Source organism: Labrus mixtus, chromosome 2 (assembly GCF_963584025.1).
Source record: "Labrus mixtus chromosome 2, fLabMix1.1, whole genome shotgun sequence".
In the NCBI taxonomy this organism is placed as follows: domain Eukaryota; kingdom Metazoa; phylum Chordata; class Actinopteri; order Labriformes; family Labridae; genus Labrus; species Labrus mixtus.
Window position 1 is genome coordinate 28087670 of NC_083613.1, and position 20009 is coordinate 28107678.

General features: G+C 41.0%; 1 protein-coding gene across 6 annotated transcripts in view; it reads left to right on the forward strand.

Moving 5' to 3' along the window:
• The window catches only part of LOC132991315 (septin-9-like), a 78023-nt gene extending 58386 nt beyond the window's left edge, over positions 1-19637 (forward strand). For 5 of the 6 annotated variants that reach the window (XM_061060071.1, XM_061060062.1, XM_061060057.1 and 2 more), the window contains 9 exons: positions 1327-1512; positions 5143-5271; positions 5434-5515; positions 5983-6120; positions 10521-10638; positions 13282-13377; positions 13524-13620; positions 16238-16289; positions 17432-19637. In XM_061060071.1, coding sequence (XP_060916054.1) covers positions 1327-1512; positions 5143-5271; positions 5434-5515; positions 5983-6120; positions 10521-10638; positions 13282-13377; positions 13524-13620; positions 16238-16289; positions 17432-17684 — 1151 coding nt within the window. In that variant the 3' untranslated portion in view covers positions 17685-19637. Of the gene's footprint in view, positions 1-478; positions 617-1326; positions 1513-5142; positions 5272-5433; positions 5516-5982; positions 6121-10520; positions 10639-13281; positions 13378-13523; positions 13621-16237; positions 16290-17431 lie in introns of those variants that run through there. The other variant, XM_061060087.1, reaches the window with a different exon arrangement.
• The last annotated feature ends 372 nt before the right edge of the window (positions 19638-20009 follow it).

Below are 20009 nucleotides of genomic sequence, written 5' to 3' on the forward strand. Positions count from 1 at the left end.
TCTCACTGTCTACAGAACCTCCATCATCCACCTTCCGCCTTATCAAAAGGGCCCAGACCGGCAAAAGTCTGAGCATGCAGATTAGATATAAGAAAATGTAGACCTGTGATTTGTGCTTCATTTATACTCTTGTAACTAGCAGGTGCAGTCTTGAGAAAATCACACAGGCTCTTGCTGTGCCATGTCACACAAGCATGAAGGCTTTAATTTTCTTATGCAGAAAGCTTAAAAATGCTGGGTTTTTTTTTTTAGAAATGATGCACCCAAAACAGAACCTGAACTACTGCCTCAATGCTGACGCTGATGCTGTGTTTACATACAAATTAGAGAAAGGGGTTAAGGATTAAGGCTATGACTGACTCCCTTAAGCCTCAGGTGTATGTGTCTGTGGTTTTTGTTGTCTGTGTCTGCAAACCTCACACATACATCACCACAAGTTTGTGTCACAGCACAGGAAACGTTGTCTCCTCCTCCGACATGAAGAGGGGTGTGAGTCTCTGCTGCTGCAGGCACATACTTTGGCAGAGTTGTGTTTTCAGTTTGCCTGTTACACAGCGGTGTCCTGGCACACAGCCTCCTGCTTCTTCTTCTAGTAACTGATCCTCCTCGAAGTGAGGTAAGCCCTGATTTGTAGCTGAGAGCGGTTCCCTATGTCAAGATCTATTCATTCATTCTCTCTTCCTAATTCTTTTATTATTAGGAAAAATCAACTGTAATCCACAGCTGCACTGCTTCACTTTGGCTCATTTATCTCAGAAGAGTCGGAGTTTCTCTTGTAGGCTTTGCTGCAAACATGAGATGGTTGCTTGTCTAGATTTTATGCAACTTTGAGGAGCAGATGTGTTCCTGCTCCTATAAGATTTATTGGTTAGGTTCACAGTTTCTCGTATGCACTGGAGTGAAGACCCACTGGGAAAACTAGAATTCTTTATCTGACAGTTATAGAAACGTTGTCTTGTTATTTCATGTGTTCATGCACATCTGCACATGTGTGCACATACGTCTCTGGGTTTTACGCAGGGAGTGTAAATGACAGATTATCACCTGTTTTTGTGTTGTCTCTTATCAAGGCGGATGCTCATAAATGTGAATTTTAACTCTGGTGTATCCTGTTTCACACAGGAAATGAACTGCTCAGATCAGTATCTTCTTTCTTCACTCTGAATTAGTGTTGCTAATCAGCAGTTTCTATGATTTCCAAGTGCAGTTTTGTTCACTGCAGTTGCTTCTGCAGTGCATACACTTTTACAACCAAATGTAATCCTCCAATCATCACAAAGACATGTAGGATAACATAATCACATTTCTTTGTCTTTTGTTCTACAGGGTCTGAGGTTAATCTGAGCCACACCAACATGTCTGAGTCCGCCAAGCCCCACCACCCCATCCCGCAGGCTAAAGGGGAAAAGAGCCACGGCAATGACTTCAGCTACGTGGGCATCGACGCCATCCTGGAACAGATGAGGAGGAAGGCCATGAAGCAGGGCTTTGAGCTCAACATCATGGTTGTGGGTGAGTCTGATGTAGAAGTAGTTCAATCAGGAGAGACTGCAAAAGCTAGTCCCCCATGGAGTCCACACGCTGGTGGTAGAGGTGTTTGGGGATGTTGAAATTGAAGCTGATTAGATGGCGAAGCTGTTGGAACCGTGCGGACTGGGTGTCCATGATGATGAGGTGTTGGGTCGCATGCAATGATGGCATGAATGTCATGAATGTCATGAGGGAAGAGAAATCCATATTTACAAAAAGGACAGCAGCAATGTGAGAGGCTAATGATGAGGGAGTGCAGCAGTGGAAAGATGTGACCTGGTCATGAGCATGTCAACAGCTGATGACGAGAGGAAAATACGAGTGAGGGGGAGCGTGTGCAAAATAGTTAGAGAAATCAGTGATAAACCAGCATGGAGAATCTAGTGTTTCTGACTGAATCTTTCTCTACAGCTTCATTGCTTTAACGTCAACTATTTAGCCCAATAAAAGCAGTCCAATGGTTTAATTACTCTCTAGCGACTAAGACGTTAAAGCAACAGCTGAATGGGCAACATTCTGACTTTCATGTTGTTTCAAAACTTCAGAATATTGAGTCCCTTTAAAAAGTGTCCAACCCCCTCGGATTTTACTGCATTCAGTGTTGTTTTGTGTCGTTAACCCTAGACTCGTCCTGCACAAATTGCATTCATAGGCAGCTAATTTGCAATGGAAATTCAGCCTTCACTGGTAACGTTTTGTGCATGTGAGCATGACCTCATTATGTTGACGTTGCCGGAGAGTACATATTGTGGAGGCACATCAAACTGTAAAAAAGGTTGAACCATATGTTTTCACTGCTTATTAAATGTGTGTAATAAGATCGTTTTATGAGAAAAGGTTGGTCAAGGTTGATATGATGTAAAGATTGGCCTTGCTGTTCCCATCCAGCCTGACCTTGAGCACGACTTTTAGCTTGAATATGGTTTCATGTGAGATAAAAAAAAAAAAAAAACACTCGTGTGCTCAGAGGGCTTCAGGCTGTAATTGCTTCCAAATGTTTGCATCAGTGACTCAGTACTGAATTCAGCAAAGAAGATCAGATGTTAACCCTTCGAAACATGTTCAGTGTAAGCAGCGATGCAACAAAATAGGAACACATCAACTAACAAATCTGATTCTTTTTTTTTTCGAGGTTTTTACAGTTACTGACTGTGAAATACACAGCATGTTTTGTTTTCAGATTCTCTAACATTTAAAACACATTTAATTTTTTTTCTCGGAATGACTTCGGTTGAGACTGCTCCTCCACTGTCCTCGGATGCAGTCTGCTTGTATGTTTTCTGTTAAGAGTCAGCCAGCATGGTGCCTTCCTGTAATGAGCTTTGTTTGCCAATGATGTATCAAACAAACACATACACCCACACATGCTTGAGTGGATAAAAGGAGGCTGCCACACAATGACAATTAGGTTTGATTGTTAAGTTTGAACACTTTCATGCACACCCACACTGATCCCTGAGTGCACGTGTGTTTATGCAGGCAGGTAGGCGGAGAAAAACGGACACCAACCTGTGTGAAACATGAATGCCAAGGTGTATTTTAATCACACACTGAGATCTCATTTAGTTGGAATGTTTTATGTTTGGCTTGTTTTGGCCCTGCAGCATGGAGTATTATGCTACACCTAAAGGGCATGCAAGGACAGCACGAATGACTTACACTGTTATCAATGTATGCATGCTGATTTTACTGAATTGGGGTAGAAGTGAAAGTCTTCATGGAGAACATTATAGTATGACACTAGGAGTTTTTATTTGTGGAGAAAACACATCTCAACACACATTTCTGCTTCCAGGCTGACATGTATCCACTTGTAGTCCTCGACACCTCCAGGAGAAATAGAACGTGTTGTAAGATGATATAACTCCTAGTTGTGAAATAATAATCTCAAACTTTGCACACTGGAGTACAAAGACAATAACGGCTTAGAGTAGAAAAGAATAATGATGAGTTTGAACCTGCTTAAAGTGATTTCTGATTGCGTGAAGGACTTTACATATGCAGTATTATCAAGTTCTTCTGGATGGTATCTTGGAAGACAGCAGAAGAAACATGACTCAATTCTGCTTGTAGTATAACTTTTCTCTTTGCATATTCTGTCCTGCACATGCGTAGGTAGTGTTTTCTAGCATCAGAATCTCATCCTGCTGTCTTTTAACAGTCATGTGTCACCCAATGTGAATATACAGTATGTTGTGAAAATAAAAAAAGGGGGCTGTTTCTTTCACTCGCTCGTCTGAAACCTAACCTATTGCAGTGGCTACAGGCATTTAGAGAATAACTACATAGAAATGATCAACCTTTTTGCTCATGGTTTGTTACTGTTGACCATATAGAGCATCACTGACCCAACCACCTAAAAACTCCCTGCAGCGGTTGTAAGGAGAATGGCAGCATAATATGGGATAGAAATAAGATATTGCAAAACTAGAGCATCTTGTCCTGTTGTTTAAAAAAAAAATCTGATGGCTAGCAGCGCGGTCACTTGGACAGCATGTGAGGACACTAAAGGTTAGAGCAGCTGTCCTCTTGGCCATGTCCACTGTGCCCTCCTGTATGAGATGTGTTTGCCTAATCCCTGCCCTCAGCCAGGTGGCCTTTTTAGATTTCCACCAAGCAGAGAGAGGGCAGCATCGAGGGTGTCTCAGTGTTTGAGAGAGAGAAGGTGAAAGTGCAGCTAACCCGCACGCACCTCAGTGGACTGCATGCAGAGAGTGTGTGTGTGAAAGGGCAACTAACTGTATGAGAGGGAAGCTAAAGGTGCAAAAGACTGCCCTGGGTGTCACAGAGGTGCCTGGTAGCTTGGCAGCCCTCCACACGCGCCACAGTGGGCGCCCAGAGGGGCTGTGAGGACAGAGATATGGAGGGGAACCAGAGCGGGCTCAGAGAAGCTGATGTCTGCATTTAAAATGTTTTTTTATTTCTGTCATGACAGACGGATGGTTGTATGGATAGACCTACGTAATTGTCAAGTACAGTGCAACAGCATTTGATGGCGGCCCTCACTCGTGCAGATAGCATAAAAAGAAATCTAGATAAATTAATACATTAAATACAAACTAAACTTGTATCATATTTTACACTCTTATTCATGGTTTTGATGCACAATTTTGATTTCCCATACAAAAAAAAAAAAAAAAAATTGTTTCTATAATGTGCTGTACACAATACTCAAGGGATTATTGCTAATATAAGTGTATTGATGGCTCTTACTTAGTTACATGGAGTGGGTTTAGTGTGTTTAGGGAAAATGTGGTGTGTGTGTGTGTGTATTGTGTGTGTGGTCTATACAATACATCTGTCCTCTTGGCCTCTGCAGCATGTCTGTCTGACCCTGCAGCTGTCGTCATGGTCTGTTAACACACACGAAACTACACACACATTCTCTGCACAGCACATACATTGACGATGATGTCATGAGCACATTCAGCTTTGTTCAGTGTTTGGAGAAATAAAACTTACCAGACTTTTTTTTTTTTGTTTGTTTTTGCTTCAGTGGAACAAGGTTTTTGTCTTCACTGAGTGTGTTCTTGTTTCCATTCAGGGTTGAAATGTGTTCCCTGCTTCTCCGTCTCCCTAACGTGTTTGTGTTTTTATTTTTTTCTTGATCAGGGCAAAGCGGTCTGGGAAAGTCCACCCTGATGAACACCTTGTTCAAATCCAAGGTGAGCCGTAAGTCAGCGCAGCCCAACCCGGAGGAGAGGATCCCCAAGACCATTGAAATCAAGTCCATCAGTCACGGTGGGACATTGAACATATTTAAATCTTGTATCTGACATATAAATATGATTATTTTTTTAACATGTAAGTCCTGCTGCTTAATCATGCTGCTTATTTGTTTTCTGTACTTGTTTGTTTGCGTGTACAGAAGAAATACTAATAGAAGTGCTTTTCTTTGCCCAGATATTGAGGAGAAAGGAGTGAGGATGAAGCTGACAGTGATTGACACTCCGGGCTTCGGGGATCAGATTAACAACGAAAACTGGTGAGCTCATGTTCAGTGATTTAAAAAGCCTGAGTGAATAAGTTTAATGTTCAATAAAAAATATATAATGCATTTCATTTTTTTCTAAGGAAACGTCTGAAATGGGCAACATGTGCTTCTTTCTATGAGGCTTTAAATACATTAAAAACATGGATTTAATTCCCATGTTCTGTTCTGAAGAAATGTAAAAAAAAACTGTATTTGGTCGAGTGGGAGTTGCTTGACTGGAATGTAGCTTTCACGTCAAGAATACGTTTAGAAAGAAAGTGATTTATAAAGTTTATCAACAATTGGGTCCCGCTTGGAAACGTCTTTTATGGAATTGGGAGGAAAACTGAATGAGATAATGTCTCTGAAGATATTTATGATCATAGAAGCATGGTGTTGAATTACAGTAGGTTTAACATGTTGACCGTGTGCTCATCAGGCTTCAGCTTCTCACACTTCAATTCTGTTTCCTCTGTCAGCTGGCAGCCCATCATGAAGTTCATCAACGACCAGTATGAGACGTACCTGCAGGAGGAAATCAACATCAACAGAAAGAAGAGGATCCCAGACTCGCGGGTTCACTGCTGCATATACTTCATCCCCGCCACGGGCCACTGGTCAGTTCACACATTACAATCCACACGTTAACCCTTGAGACTACGTGTCCCCTTTTTTTTTGTTCCTTAATTCACCAGTTTCTCCCACAGCTTCACACTGCAATCAGGCCTTCTGGGAATCCCCCCCCCCCCACCCCCATCCCATCACCCCTGACCCGTTGTCAATCCTCAGCTCTTTAACCACGTCCTTCGTCCCTGCTTCTCTTTTTCTTCTCCCCGTCTACTGACCACATGTGGAACTCATTCTCAGCTCAGAGAAGCTGAGGTATCATTTGGAGAGTCTGATTTCACAACTAAATTGCACTCTACGGTTCTCCTAATCAGAGGGAGGGTAAGAGAGGGGGAAACAGTTGCTGCTGCCTTATCTGGAGTATGAGGAGTTAAGAGGGGTTGTTGCAAAAGAATAATAATAATAATGATAACATGGAAAAGCTGATTAAAAATAACAGAAACGATGAACACAATTAAAAAAAAAATTCAAGAGTTAAATGAAATAATTGATGTGAATAAAATTGATGAAGCAATAAACATGACAAAAGAGGCAACAAAAAGATTAAAACATGAGTCAAAGGTAAAAAGTTACAAAGATGGCAATAAAAAGACGACAGCACATAAAACAGTCCGTAAGACTTTAAAAAGGTGTTTGAATGATTCTGATCTCTGGTCAAAAGCTGCACTTAAGTCTAAAAGTATCAGTATTAGGCCCTCCTCCTATCTGATGCTAAAAGTGAGTCATTGATTATGATGTATGCAAAGCTCTAATACAAGGGTTACGGGAGCATATGCAATCTGTTCCACATCTAGAGGATATAGACGCTTTCATTTGGCAAGGTAAATCCTCAAAGAAAGGCTTTGCAGAAATAAATCCAGTCGTGTCTTGGCTGGGCAAGGGTCTGTCTTTAAACAACTTAGGTGGCTTCTGTTTGCTTCACTCCCATGGCCTTTGGGTCGACACATTTCTCTAATGCCGAGGTAATCCAGAGCACATTCTGCGGCTGCGTCGCAAGTGTCAAGTGGTGTGTCCTCATGTGCACCTCGACTTGAGGTATACACACATAAAGGCACAACGCACAAACTGAAAATGTGTGTAATTGATGGTGGAATGTGGATATAGGGCTATTGTAGTATGCACATGCAGATAAAAATCACCCAAAACATTTGCGGGCACCAAGCATAAACAAACTGATTCACCAGAAGTCCGTGGTTTGACTACATAATGGCTCCGTCCACTGCCGCATCATATTTCTGCTCCACCACTAACTCAACAGTTGTCCTCTTAAAGGCTCTCTTTGTAAGTGGGAGATGACATGTGTGTGTCTGCGTGTCCCGCTGTTTGACAGACCCCCTCATCATCTGCTCTTGTCGCCACAGCTGCTGCTTCAGAGAATGTGTGTGTCTCTTTGTGTGAAACAGTGAGTGTAGTGGACTTCAGTGGACAGTGGGCCTGCCAGCACTTGTTTAAATACTCTTGTGTGGATGTGCTGGATGTGTTTGCGTATCATCTGGGTTACAGCTGCTCAGGCATTACCCGAATGGTTCTTTTCCCCTCTTCCCTCTTTAAGCGCTTATATGCTTTATTGCCGTTGTTGTCCCCACGGGGCTTTATTCCAAGTGTCACCACTCACCCACACCCCACAGTAACATCCAAGACAAGCACAGTTTAAAATAAACACTCATTTTGAAAACAGAGATTCAAACATCTGCGCAGGAAGTGTCTTCTTCCTTGCAGCCAACAGTGGAGTTGCAGGAAGGAGAACAAAGGGGACATCTGTTGGAGATAATCTTTTTTAACCTGATGTAGGGATAAATTTAGTTTGAAACACATTTTCAAGTATATAATTACACTAAGAATAAAAGATACAGTACACAATTGCAGTAATATCCTCTTTCCTTTGTTGTTTTGTTTTTTAACTTGCTTTTTTAGTTTCATACAGTAATGCCTGTTGAAGATTTAAATTTAAGCTCCTGTCCTGGATTTCGATTTGTATAGATTATAGCGCCCCCTGTGGACAAAGTGGTACCTCTTATCGCTTTGCTGATTTTTTTTTTTTTTTTCCTGCTCATGTGTATGTGGTGATTTTTTTTTATTTTTTTTTTTATCTCATCCTGCACCCTTTAATCAGTCAAATCTATCACTCATCTTTGGTATGGATTTTTTTTTTTTTAATTGGCTTCTTCTTACACCTACCCCTGGCAGCAGTTTCAGGCAGTAATAGTGACTATATAGAAATAATCAATCTTGTGGCTGATGGTCTCTTTTGCTTTCATAGACTATAAAAGAGACATCAGCATTCATTTCAGTCTGTCTCATAACCAGATAAAACCTTCTCATTGTTGCTTTAAGGCCTGTTACCAATTACACCCAGAAACATTGACAAAAGACCGTTTTGCCAGATGACAACAATCCAAGAACGACTGACTGGAACATTTTGACAGAACTTCCCTGGTAGCTCTCTTTTATAAAGACCTTTATCATGGGAACAGTATTTATTTTCCTATTGTCTTCTGTCTGAATTAATTTTAACAGCTGTTTGTATTTATCAAGGCTTGAATGTGATTTGCCTGTTCGCAATTTCCTTTTAAGTTTCTCCTGTGGTTTGAGATAGACGACAATGCTCAGTGAAGCAGAACGCAGTCTTGGCCTGGGCTGCTATTTCTGATAATGGCGGAGTCAGCCACACTAGTTTTCCCCTCAGGGTGTACTTGTTGTTACCTCATTTAACATGTCTTTCTGAGAGGAAGACTGCTGCACTGTGACTCTCATCAGCTGAGTGCTGGTTTCTGATGTATAATAGATAAATAAAGAAGGGAGAGAACACTATATAAACTGTGGTTTGCCACTCTCTAGATCTCTAATTTGACCACAGAGCTTATTGTTCTAAATCCATTTAAACCTTCAATGGACATCTGTGCAAGCATGCATACATGCATATTTATTGGCTGTACAGCATATGTTCATGTGCAAAGATACATGTGTACACATGAAAGTGTGCGTGTTTGCTCGATCATGCATATGACACGGGTCACAGTTCTATTTGTCTGTTCCTGCATCTGCTCACAGACTGTTTATATATTACTGTTCCATATTTCATATTCAATATAAATGAACAGCAATAGAGATCATCAACCTTTAGCCTCTTTCATTTGTTTGGTTTTGCATGCATTCAACACATGCCAGGTATCCCCTGAGTATGAAAGAATAGCGCTCCATGTTTCAGGGTTGAGTTCACTGCTTACTGTCTCTTTACCTTTGTGCAGCTCTGTTTATCCCTCCCTCTCTCTCGCTCTTCTGTCTAACACATGCTCCCCAGTGTTACAGCCTGTGGTCATGGTGACATGTTTGGCAGTTATTGGCAGCCGGGCCTCTCCTCCAGCTGCCCCCTGGTCTTTGAACCCGGCTGGCCGGGCTTGGCTGGGGCTAATTGGAGGGCAGAGCAGACAGCGTGAGGAGAGTCTGTCTGCAGGAGCAACTGGAGGGAGTGTTGAGACAGAAAAAGAGAGAAATCTGAAAGCAGTGCAGAGCTGTGTTAAGTGGTGTAGTACAGTGCTTATCAGTCCTTCAGTTAATTAAAGATGGAAAACAAAGAGCTGTGTTACCCTTGCAATCTGCTCCTCGAGTCCTGACCGGCCCACCCAAAAACCTTATGTAGATGAACTCGCTTATTTTGCCATAAAGTACTATATTCTTAACACCATACGGTTGTTGCAGAGGACATTCACCCAGCTTTGAACTCTTAGTGGCCTGACTTTAAATGTACTACTTTTATTCATTTACCCTTAAAATTGTTAAGAAAGCTCTCCTCCAGTTGACTGAAATCATACCTAAGACAGTGTAACAGGAACATGGTTTCAATGGAAGTAAGACATTAAAAACCAAGTATAGGACTTCAAGTTGACAAAGACTATGAATGCCCTCTAGTGGTTACTCTATTTCATTACATTTCTATCCAATTCACAGTCTGTCATTTACTGTAGTTGTAGCTTTTGTCTCTCTCCACTGGCTCCCAGTTGCATCGCTTTTGCATTAAATTCAAAACTCTGGTACCCACTTAGCAAACAGTGACAAAAATGGCTCCTCCTTAACCTGAACTGTCTTATCCAGGTCTACTCTCCCCTGGTTCTGTCTTCACTACGTGGCCCTAAGCCAGCAGCTAGACTCTTCTCATCTGTGGTCCTTGCTTGTGTTGAACGTATTCTCAGGTGTACATCACTTTGGGCAAAAGCATCTGCCTGATAAAATCCTAACATTGTAACATTAGCAAAGATGAAAGAATCTGTGTCCATTTTTTTATTTTCTTTGCAATTTGCTGGCTGCTCCAGCTTCACAAACATTTTTGAAACAAACATTTACCTATACTCTACCATTTTATTTAAGTTGCTATCTTTTCCTTGTCTTACAGTCTTAGGCCTCTGGATGTGGAGTTCATGAGGCGTCTCAGTAAGGTGGTCAACATCGTCCCTGTCATCGCCAAGGCAGACACACTCACCCTGGAGGAGAGGGACTTCTTTAAACAGACGGTGAGACCAGTGTGTTAGCGTATTTCTCAATTCTGTTGGTGTTTGGAGGGCAGAGTTGCTTCTTAATATATATGTCAGAACATTTTGTGTGAGTGTGTGTTGCGTTTGTTGCATGCAACATTAATAAAGGCTTACATGTTTCCTCCCATCACACCTGCAAAGAGTCCGCAGAAGGTCTTTAAGCTTAAAATAAATGGAAAAGTGCAACAGTAGGTCAAACAGTTGGTGGATTCCCCTTAAAAAAGCACATGTATGTGTATCCACAACCACAGGTCAGTAACACACGACGAGCTGCCAGGTCCCACAAACAGGAGCCATCTGGACAAACCCACACGCTACCAACGCAGGAAATACTGTATCGTCTTTTTAGCTGCAGAACTCCAAAAGTCATGCTCGGCCCAGACGGAAACGTTTAAGATCTATTTATTTGAAGAGTTTATTTACAGAGCTTTGCTCCAAAAATCTTAAGTCTTGTTTTCTCTACCCAGTTGCCAGCAGAACATGCAGGCCCTTCATTACCAGTGAAAAACTGGTTGATCCTACAAGGACTTCAGAAGAGCTCGAAAGCAGCATCTTATTGAGCAGTGAATGAAAATGGATTTCTATTTGTTTTTGGTGGTCAAATCTCTCTACAATTTTAAGTTTGCTTGTGGCCAATTTTTTTAAAGGGCCAACAGTGGACAGGGAGGGGTCCATGTAAAAAAAACAAAGTATGAAAAAAAGTTTGAGCCTCTGAGTGACTCAAACAAGCGGATAGCTCAGCTAGTTATCTTAAGAACTATCGGGTGTAACAACATTCATATCTCACTGAATGAATATTTAGACCCCCTTCCCCCCCTGGCTTTTCCTCTATATGGAAGCCTTAAGCAGATATGCATCCATACACTTTATTTACCTTGATAACGAGTGAATTCTGTTTCTTTTCCTCAATAGTCTCGCCATAACGTTAACGTTGGTTGCCCCAGGTAAAAATAGGACTTTGTTATCTCAAGACAACGAGGTAAATGAGTGGAGATCTCAGGAGAACCACCAGATAATCAATATGGCCTTAACTTAAAATTGAAGACGCTCATACAGTTCTAACTAGAACTTCATAACCACAGTCAACCGATGTATTCAAAGTAAACAAGTACTACTTCTTTGAAAAAGCAGATTTGATCTCAGCGGTAGGCTAGCCTTTTGTTTTCACCTCAGGGGTATTTTTGTGTGTTGTGATTCTTACCCTAGTCTGCTTTATAGCAAATCCTAATTCAAAAAGACTTTTGCTACACCTGGCTTGAGTCTTGAATTGTCTCTATGTATTTATTCTAAATCCACAGGAGGCCAACTGCAGCCACCTGCCTCATTTCCTTTATCTCTCCATCCTTCCTTCCAGGATTTCCCTAACAGCTTTATTCATTTCAGGGGAGCATGCTGGGTGTCTTGGCTACCGTTCTCCCCCTGATGCCTCTAACACAGTCCAATAAGAACAAAGCAGGGACTGGGCCAGACCCTGGCAGAGAGTTGAAGCCGCAGGGCTTGTAGCTGAATTGTTTTGGTTGGCTGCACATGCTCTGTATGACCCTGAAGATTATTGACTAAAAGCCTCTCGTGCCAAATGTTTTCATTTTCCCTGCAGCAACTTGTCATGCAAACAGAAAAAGAAGGTTTTCTTCTTTTTTTGAACGCACAGCCTCTGTGTGTCCAGCTGTGAGAGTGTTCTTCTAACCAACAGTTGATGTGGCTTTTTGAACAATTTCACTCTTTTTGCATCCTGTAATGTAAGCCTCAGAAAGCTTCCAAGGATCAAGGACCAAGTGGAAACTGTCAGAGTAGTAATTGTGGGAGTGAGCAGTCATTCATTAAACGGACATTTTTCCTAGAAGCTTGTTCGTCTATTTTTCTGCGTCTGTGTGAGTTTCAGTCATTATAAAGACATTCCAGGGAAAGAATGGGCAATTAATTGTACACAGCTTGGTCTGGATAGTTTTATTTTCTGAAGAGCGCTTAGAGTCCAGATGAACTTTACTGTGTCTAGGCTATTAGGAACCATTTACAGTGGTGTTAACACCAGCCTATATGCCTTAACCAAGTGTTTATTTAAGTCCTCAAGTACGTCAAGTGTGAACTGGAGTCAGCCCAACATCGGGGCCCTGTTGGGTTGTTCAACAGTAATCCAACACAACAGAATCTATAAAACAGGATCATTAAATATTTAATTTGTCTGTCATCAACTGTGCAACTGTGACTTTCAGTCTGTGTGGACTTTGGCGCCCCCTCTGGACAAAGTATGTAGTGCGATGTCTTCGTCAAACTGCTGGTGATCCAGATTGTCATCCCTTAAAGTCTTACAATCCGGTTTCCTTTGATCAACTGGTAGAAAACAGAGCGGGATATGTGATCCATGATGGAGAAAATGTAACTTCCTTATTTCTGTGTCCTTACTGCCCTCATTATGGAAACTTTTGTCTTTTGTGTAATAATGTTTGTAATTTGACAAATATGAGGAAAAGTCTCTCCAAACTTGAGTTAAAGAGAGGCACAAACTGGCATTACCTAACTCACTCAACTTAATACATTACCTTGATTGACCAATAACACATTTTTTTATCATGTGTATTTAGCCGTTCTGATGTAACGTTTGTGTGTGTCATTGTTCTACAGATAAGGGAAGAGCTGCGAGCCAACGGGATCGATGTTTATCCTCAGAAAGAGTTTGACGAGGATGCAGAGGACAGGATGATCAATGACAAAATCAGGGTGCGTTCATTTCACCGGGTTCAGTCGGTTCAAATGTCTTTTGACGCGGCATTGTGTATTGGTCCTTTTGGCTTCGTCGCTTGACGATAGCATGCAAGGTGTTCATTTAAAGGTTTTAATTTTAATCGCCTGTGTGCTCTCAACAGGAGATGATCCCGTTTGCTGTTGTGGGCAGTGACCAGGAGTACCAGGTGAACGGGAAGAAGATCCTGGGAAGGAAAACGAAATGGGGCACCATAGAGGGTAATCCACGTGAATCCTCAAACAAATATGCACATACCACACACACACACACACACACACACACACACACACACACACACACACACACACATACATAAAAACCACACTGCTGGTTACTTCCCTGCCAGACAGACAGTATAAAATGACTCATCTGGCAGAATAATGTACGCTTTCTGATGGTCCAATTAACACAACCGCCAAATTCACGCTAAGCTACCACTGCCAGCATCAGTTGGCGATGTAATCCATGAAGTTTTATTTAAAACATTATTGCTAGGATATCTTTAAGAATGGCTATTAATCTAATATGATGTACATCCACACAGCTCATTCACTGCCCTCACACCTGCTCATGTACAGAGTCCATCATGCATGCTACCTGCTCAGATTGTGGCATTCATACAACGTCACAAAGCTGACTCCCCTCCTGAAGAAGATGACACTTTCTCAGTTTTGTGTTTTTTTTTTAACATGAAAACTTACAAACTGCAGCTTTAGAATTCTGTCCAGCCGGTTTTACCGTCTGTTGTCGCGTTTGTTTACGCCTGTCTCTCAGAGTCCGTAACTAGGGAGAAGTGCGAGACAGGAGGAAAAGATTTACGACTCACTGTGTCCTTTGGGATAAAAGACAGGAACATAAAACACACACGCACACACACACACACACACACACGCTCAGCCACAGTGACTCTGATAGTGTTTACATTTGTTGGCCTGTGCTTCATCCTTGCACTGCCAAGGAAACTTCCTCACCTTACCTCACCTCAGCCGTGGATGTGTGTGTGAGAGAGAGAGAGATTTAGAGAGAGAGCAAGAAAGGCCGTCTGTCCAGGGAGGAGTAAAAGTATGATTGGAGGATAATAAAGCCGCTCATGGAGCCCCCGACAAAGGGACAGTCGCTGTTAAACAATCACTGTCTCCTTCCCAGCATGCACCTCATGCTCTAGTTTATTGTCTGCGCTATAAATGCAATGTAAAAATATAAATCACAGAATAAAAATGAACATTTTAATATCTTGTAAATTATTCAGACTGTGAAATCGAGACAGCTGCTACGTTACGCTGCTTTATATTTCACTCTGGATTTGTAACATCTGGAACAGCCTCAGTGTAGATCTGTTAACACCAGATCATTCTTAACCAATGTTAAGGATACAATTACAAATTCATTAGCTATAATTAATCAACAGTGTTTAATGGGCAGTGTCTGCAACTACCTTAGCTTTATTTTGAGCACGTTCTGATGATAATTTAAACACTTTTACTGAGTAAAACTGTTTAGTTGCATAATTTTAAATGGAATTTGAGCATTTTAAAATATTTAAGTTTTTACTTTTGCTGTAATTTTGAGTAATTCTTTCATCACTGCTTAGAAATCATTAAAACTCCCATTCGACTAAGTAATCAGTCATTTCTGGGATGTTTTTCCCCCCCGTGTTAAATATTATATTAATATATATTTTAATCACGATAAAACCATTAAAATGTTTGATTAAAAATTATTTCATTGGTCCTGCTAGATTTCCATAGATGCATTTTTTTTTTTCATCTGAAACAGAAGTTGTAAACGTTGAATAGATGACATTTCTGAGGAAGCAACGTGAACCTTTTTTAGTATTGAGAATTGAAAGGTGACTCCTCTCAGTGAGCATTATGAAATGAACTATACAGATGATCAGGGTGAGAGAGGAGGAGTATAATTGCTGTGTTGTCTGGCTGAACAGTGGCTCATTTTTTTTTGTGAGAGCAAATGTTTGGAGAGAGGGAGCGAGGACTGTGAGGGATGAAGCTGCTGGACTTGACTGATCCTGAACACTTCCTTATTAATAATTCCTTAACAATTAACTGAGGAGAAACTAGAAAGTCAAATCTCTGTACGCCACAAGTGGAGAAGAACGAGTGATTTTTTTGGGGGGGGGTTTTCTTGGTTGATATTTAATTAAATGTAAATGTGAATGTAAAGACTCCTCCATATTTCCCCTCCAGCCCTGAGTTAAGAAAGCAGCAGTGCAGCTTGTTCCAAGTTAGCAGCGTGCTCCCTCCTCATCACTAATCAGCGCACCCAGCTCTTATTCCTCCCTCCTTCTTTCAAAGAGAATTTAATTTCCTGCCCCTGGATTTCAAAGCTTTACATAAATAGCACCCTCTTTTCTCTTTTTTTTTTTTTTTTCTTCATTCATATTCTTGACATAATCTATAATTCAAACAAGTGTTAGCTCTACTGGAGGCACCAGTCACTGGGAGTTTGTTAAAACGTCTCACTTAGGGTTCTCCAATAAAAGAGGAGAGCAGAGATGTATTAAATCACAGGAAAGTGGAGGAGTGCGTTATCTCGGCTTAAGAAAATTGCTTGAGATGTCATGTTAGAGGATGCCCTCTGGTTGGCTCATGAGCAACACTGCCCTCTTGTGTAATTTAAAGGAATAGCAGGTGAACTGAGGTGATCTGAAAGGATCCAACTTTGTTAGCCTGTTAATTCAAACTATTTCATTTCTTTGTAATCTCTCTCTCTCTGAGCGTCAAATTCATCTTAACTGCTGCATTAAAAACTCAACAGTAAGGATTATTTTTTTAGGATGTAACTCATCTGTTTTCTCTCTCTCTCTCTCATTTACAGTTGAAAACATTGCGCACTGTGAGTTTGCTTACCTGCGGGACCTCCTCATCAGGTGGGTTTTCATCATCCTCAAGAGTTAATTTAGCCGTTTTTAATGCGGACTGGAAGGAAAAGACCAAACATGGGCCGAGCCCCCTGCTGTATTATAAAGCACTCACTTTATTCCGTGGAGGTGTTGAAATAAATTGCAAACAGCACTGAGACTACGAAGCTTCACTTACAGACTGAAATCAATACTAATGACATTGTTTGAGAAAGGTCCAGGGCTTCTCCAGACTGTTACCACCTGCACGTCTGCAAAGGTTCTCCACTGAATAGAAGCGCTTACATTGTTTTGTTCGTACAGGATTCAAGACTTGAAAGTTAAATAGAGATGTCGATATTTTCATGGCATCCCCTTTCCCTCTTCATATATACATACATGTGCAACTTCTTCAGTTTAAAAATGGCCATGGATAATTGAAAAACAGTGTTAAACAACGAGTGCAAACAAAAAGCGACTTCACGTTTGTCGTTGTTTGACATGTTAGTAGCAGCAGAGAAAGTGGAGTGAATTTGGCGTCTCTCTCCTCGCCGACTGTTTAACATGCAGACATTTGAGGAGTGATGAGCTCATACCTTAAACCCTCTAGTCAAGAGCCGACAGGTGCATGCTGGGGAGGTGGTGAGGTTGAAAGTAAGAGCACGTAGCAAAGGGAGAGACAGGGAATGCAATAGCCTAAGAAGACAGTGACAGTTACAGGATGCATTTGTCAGACGATTGTGGAGAAATGACACGTGTCGACTTTAAAATTAGAGCACCTTAAGCTGCCTGCCTCCTCAAGCTTGCAGGCGCACTCCATTATTGATAAATATAGAACAAAATTAAAATGTGACATCATTTGATTCATGTAATTCTGAACTGAAATGGAAGTAAACACAAATGTAGTTTGCCAAATGGTAAAATGTTTGTCTTTCATGGACACACATAAATCACAACATCGTGCATGGATTTAAATTAGCTCTTGGTACATTGGGCATAAAATATAAAGTGATATTAACAAATCAAGAAGCACCCTTTACTCCTTCCATAGCACAACTGTAAGAAGCACTGGGCGAACACATACAACATAAAACAGGAACACAGACTTTTCATTAGCTGTGATGCTCCGTGCAATACTTCCATTGGCTGTAATAGCGTCTCTTGATTTTCAGGACACACATGCAGAACATCAAGGACATCACTGGCAGCATCCACTACGAGACGTATCGTGTCCGCCGCTTAAATGAATCCAACGCCCACTTCAGCTCGCACCCATCCGAGCGCCCCGCTGTTCAGCCTCAGGCCAACGGTCAGCCCGAGGAGCAGCAGCAGCAGCAGCAGCAGCAGCAGCAGCAGCAGCAGCCCCGCATTGTGCAGGCCAACGGAGTGGCTGCACAGCATGAAGCCCTCACCCACGAGATGTAGAGCCAATTAATGACATCAGAACACAGCCAGGCACAAAACACAGACTCACACATGCAATCTGTACACACGAACAAACGTCAAGTACATAACAGTCAGGCTTTGAAGCCCCTTTTTGTTTTGTTAACAACAAGGACTTTCTTGAAACAAAACAAAAAAAAAAAAACTACCTAAACACAGCTTTTAATTGATCAAGATGAAACACAATACAACATATCTCAACATGCTCTTTCTGTGGTATTCAAGTCTTTCCTTGCGGATCCAAATATTGTACAGAAATCAACTGGTTTTCTTCCCCGTCTGCCCGACTGCTTAATGCAATCTTCATCCAGCATTGTTTACAATAAACCAGGAAAGATGTCAGGTCATAGATAAACAAAGTCAATGCATACATGTCTCGTATCCGAGCTGCGGCTGCTGGGTTTATTTTTAGAGCATTCACTGGCTGTCAGGTATGCAGGGGAGTGCAGCAGCCCTGCTAGTATGATGTGAGGAGGAGGAGGAGGGGAGGGGGGGGGTCAGTGAAGAAATGTATGTTTGTTTTGATCAGAATCTGTAAGTATGATGGAAAAAATTGGAGAAAAAAAAAGCATTTTTGTGGAGAGAATACCTTAGAGGGTCTTGGGAAGACGGACAGTTTGGAGCATGCAGGGCTGCCCAGATGAGGAGACATGAAGTACAGCATATCAGATCATACTAGATTAGCTCTAAACTAGGACTAACTGTTAGTGCCACTGGCCTGGTCTGCTTTGTGTTGTGGTGTATAGTTTTGTATAGATATTCTAGGGTAAATAGGGATTATTAGTTCAAATATACCAGGGGAGGTAAAGGTATTGTAGACACATCCGCACTGCAAAATAATACAAGAAAAGAGAAAGCAGTAGCAATGTGGAGCAGTTTTTAGAGAAATGAGTCCTCTTGTCATTTTTCCATTGTGTTACAATGTTTTTAAAACTCCTTGTTGCCAAAACATCCCGCCTCTTCCGATCGAATGCCAACGTTGTGTAATACAGTCATACCTTGCATTTTACATTGCTCATTTATTATTGTATTTTAAATGCTGTTGTTCATGTTTTAATATTATTGTATAAGATGAGGGTTGGGGAGGAATCTGTGCAACTGTTGCAGCTTATTGTCCTTTTTTTTTTTTTTTGACTGTAAACCAAATAAAATTCATTTTTTTTCTGTTCTAAAGAGAAGCACATACAGTATATAGAGTCGATTAATGAACAGGTATTTATGTGTTTAAGTGTAATCCGTTTAATTCAGCTTTCATTCCAGAGGTTTGTCACACGTCGCTAACAGTGATGATCTTTAGCTTTAGGCAGTGTTTGACTTTCTGTTACCAGCATTAATACAGTATATTTGTTTCTGTTGGCCATAGGCTGCACTATAACTAGCACCAGGTCTTTGCCTGCTATAGTGTGAGGGTGGTCTGCATTTTTTTAAATCGATAAATGGTAGTTTCAACCAATCCTGCCGATAGATAATGGTTAGAAATTCTCCCTATTCGTTGCAAACTTCAAACATTTTGTTAGCGGAGGATGTTTGACTGCAGAGAGAGGACGACGATCATACCCAAAAAAAACTAAAATGACCAACACGATGCAGCAGTTTGCTCTTCAAAAAAATGTGAATTCATGGAAGTCTTTGAAAATATTTTGTAAAGGCTTATTCCAAATTAAAAATATTCTCATTATTTTTGAACAAAATAGCGTAATGCTGCCCCCTGAAGTCCAAACGATGTAACATACACATTTACAGTAGAGATAAAACTTCCAATAAAACGAGCGTTCAGCTGTCTTTATCAGGAGAAAGATGGGAAACAAGAAATGTGTGTTACTCTTTGTTCACTGTTGTATAGTTCTTGTGTAATCTGTTATGGTATTATAGACTAAGGTTCTATCTTTGATATGCCATCTTAAAGAATAAAGATTGATATTTTTATTGTTTAAAGTGAATTGTCTTGATTCTCAAAATGTAGACATTTGATTTAAACTATGAGCGGATGCTTCTCTGTGTCTATCATTCTCAAGGTTAAACCGATGACATGTCAATATGTAATTGGTTGGATCATTGTTAGTTTTTAATTTTGGATCTGTCTGATGGAGCCAGTATTTAATTAATTGCACATTTAAACTAATAATGAGAACCTACACAGATAATAATGTTCACAGAGGTATCACGCCTCTCATCAAGGAGTAAGCCATCATAAACACATTGCAAGTACTCCAGTCAATTTTGAACAGCTCAGAAGATGACACATCTTAGAGCTCGCTGTCATTCTAATATCATGGGCCTTTGCACTTTGCTTCTTTACTTACATGC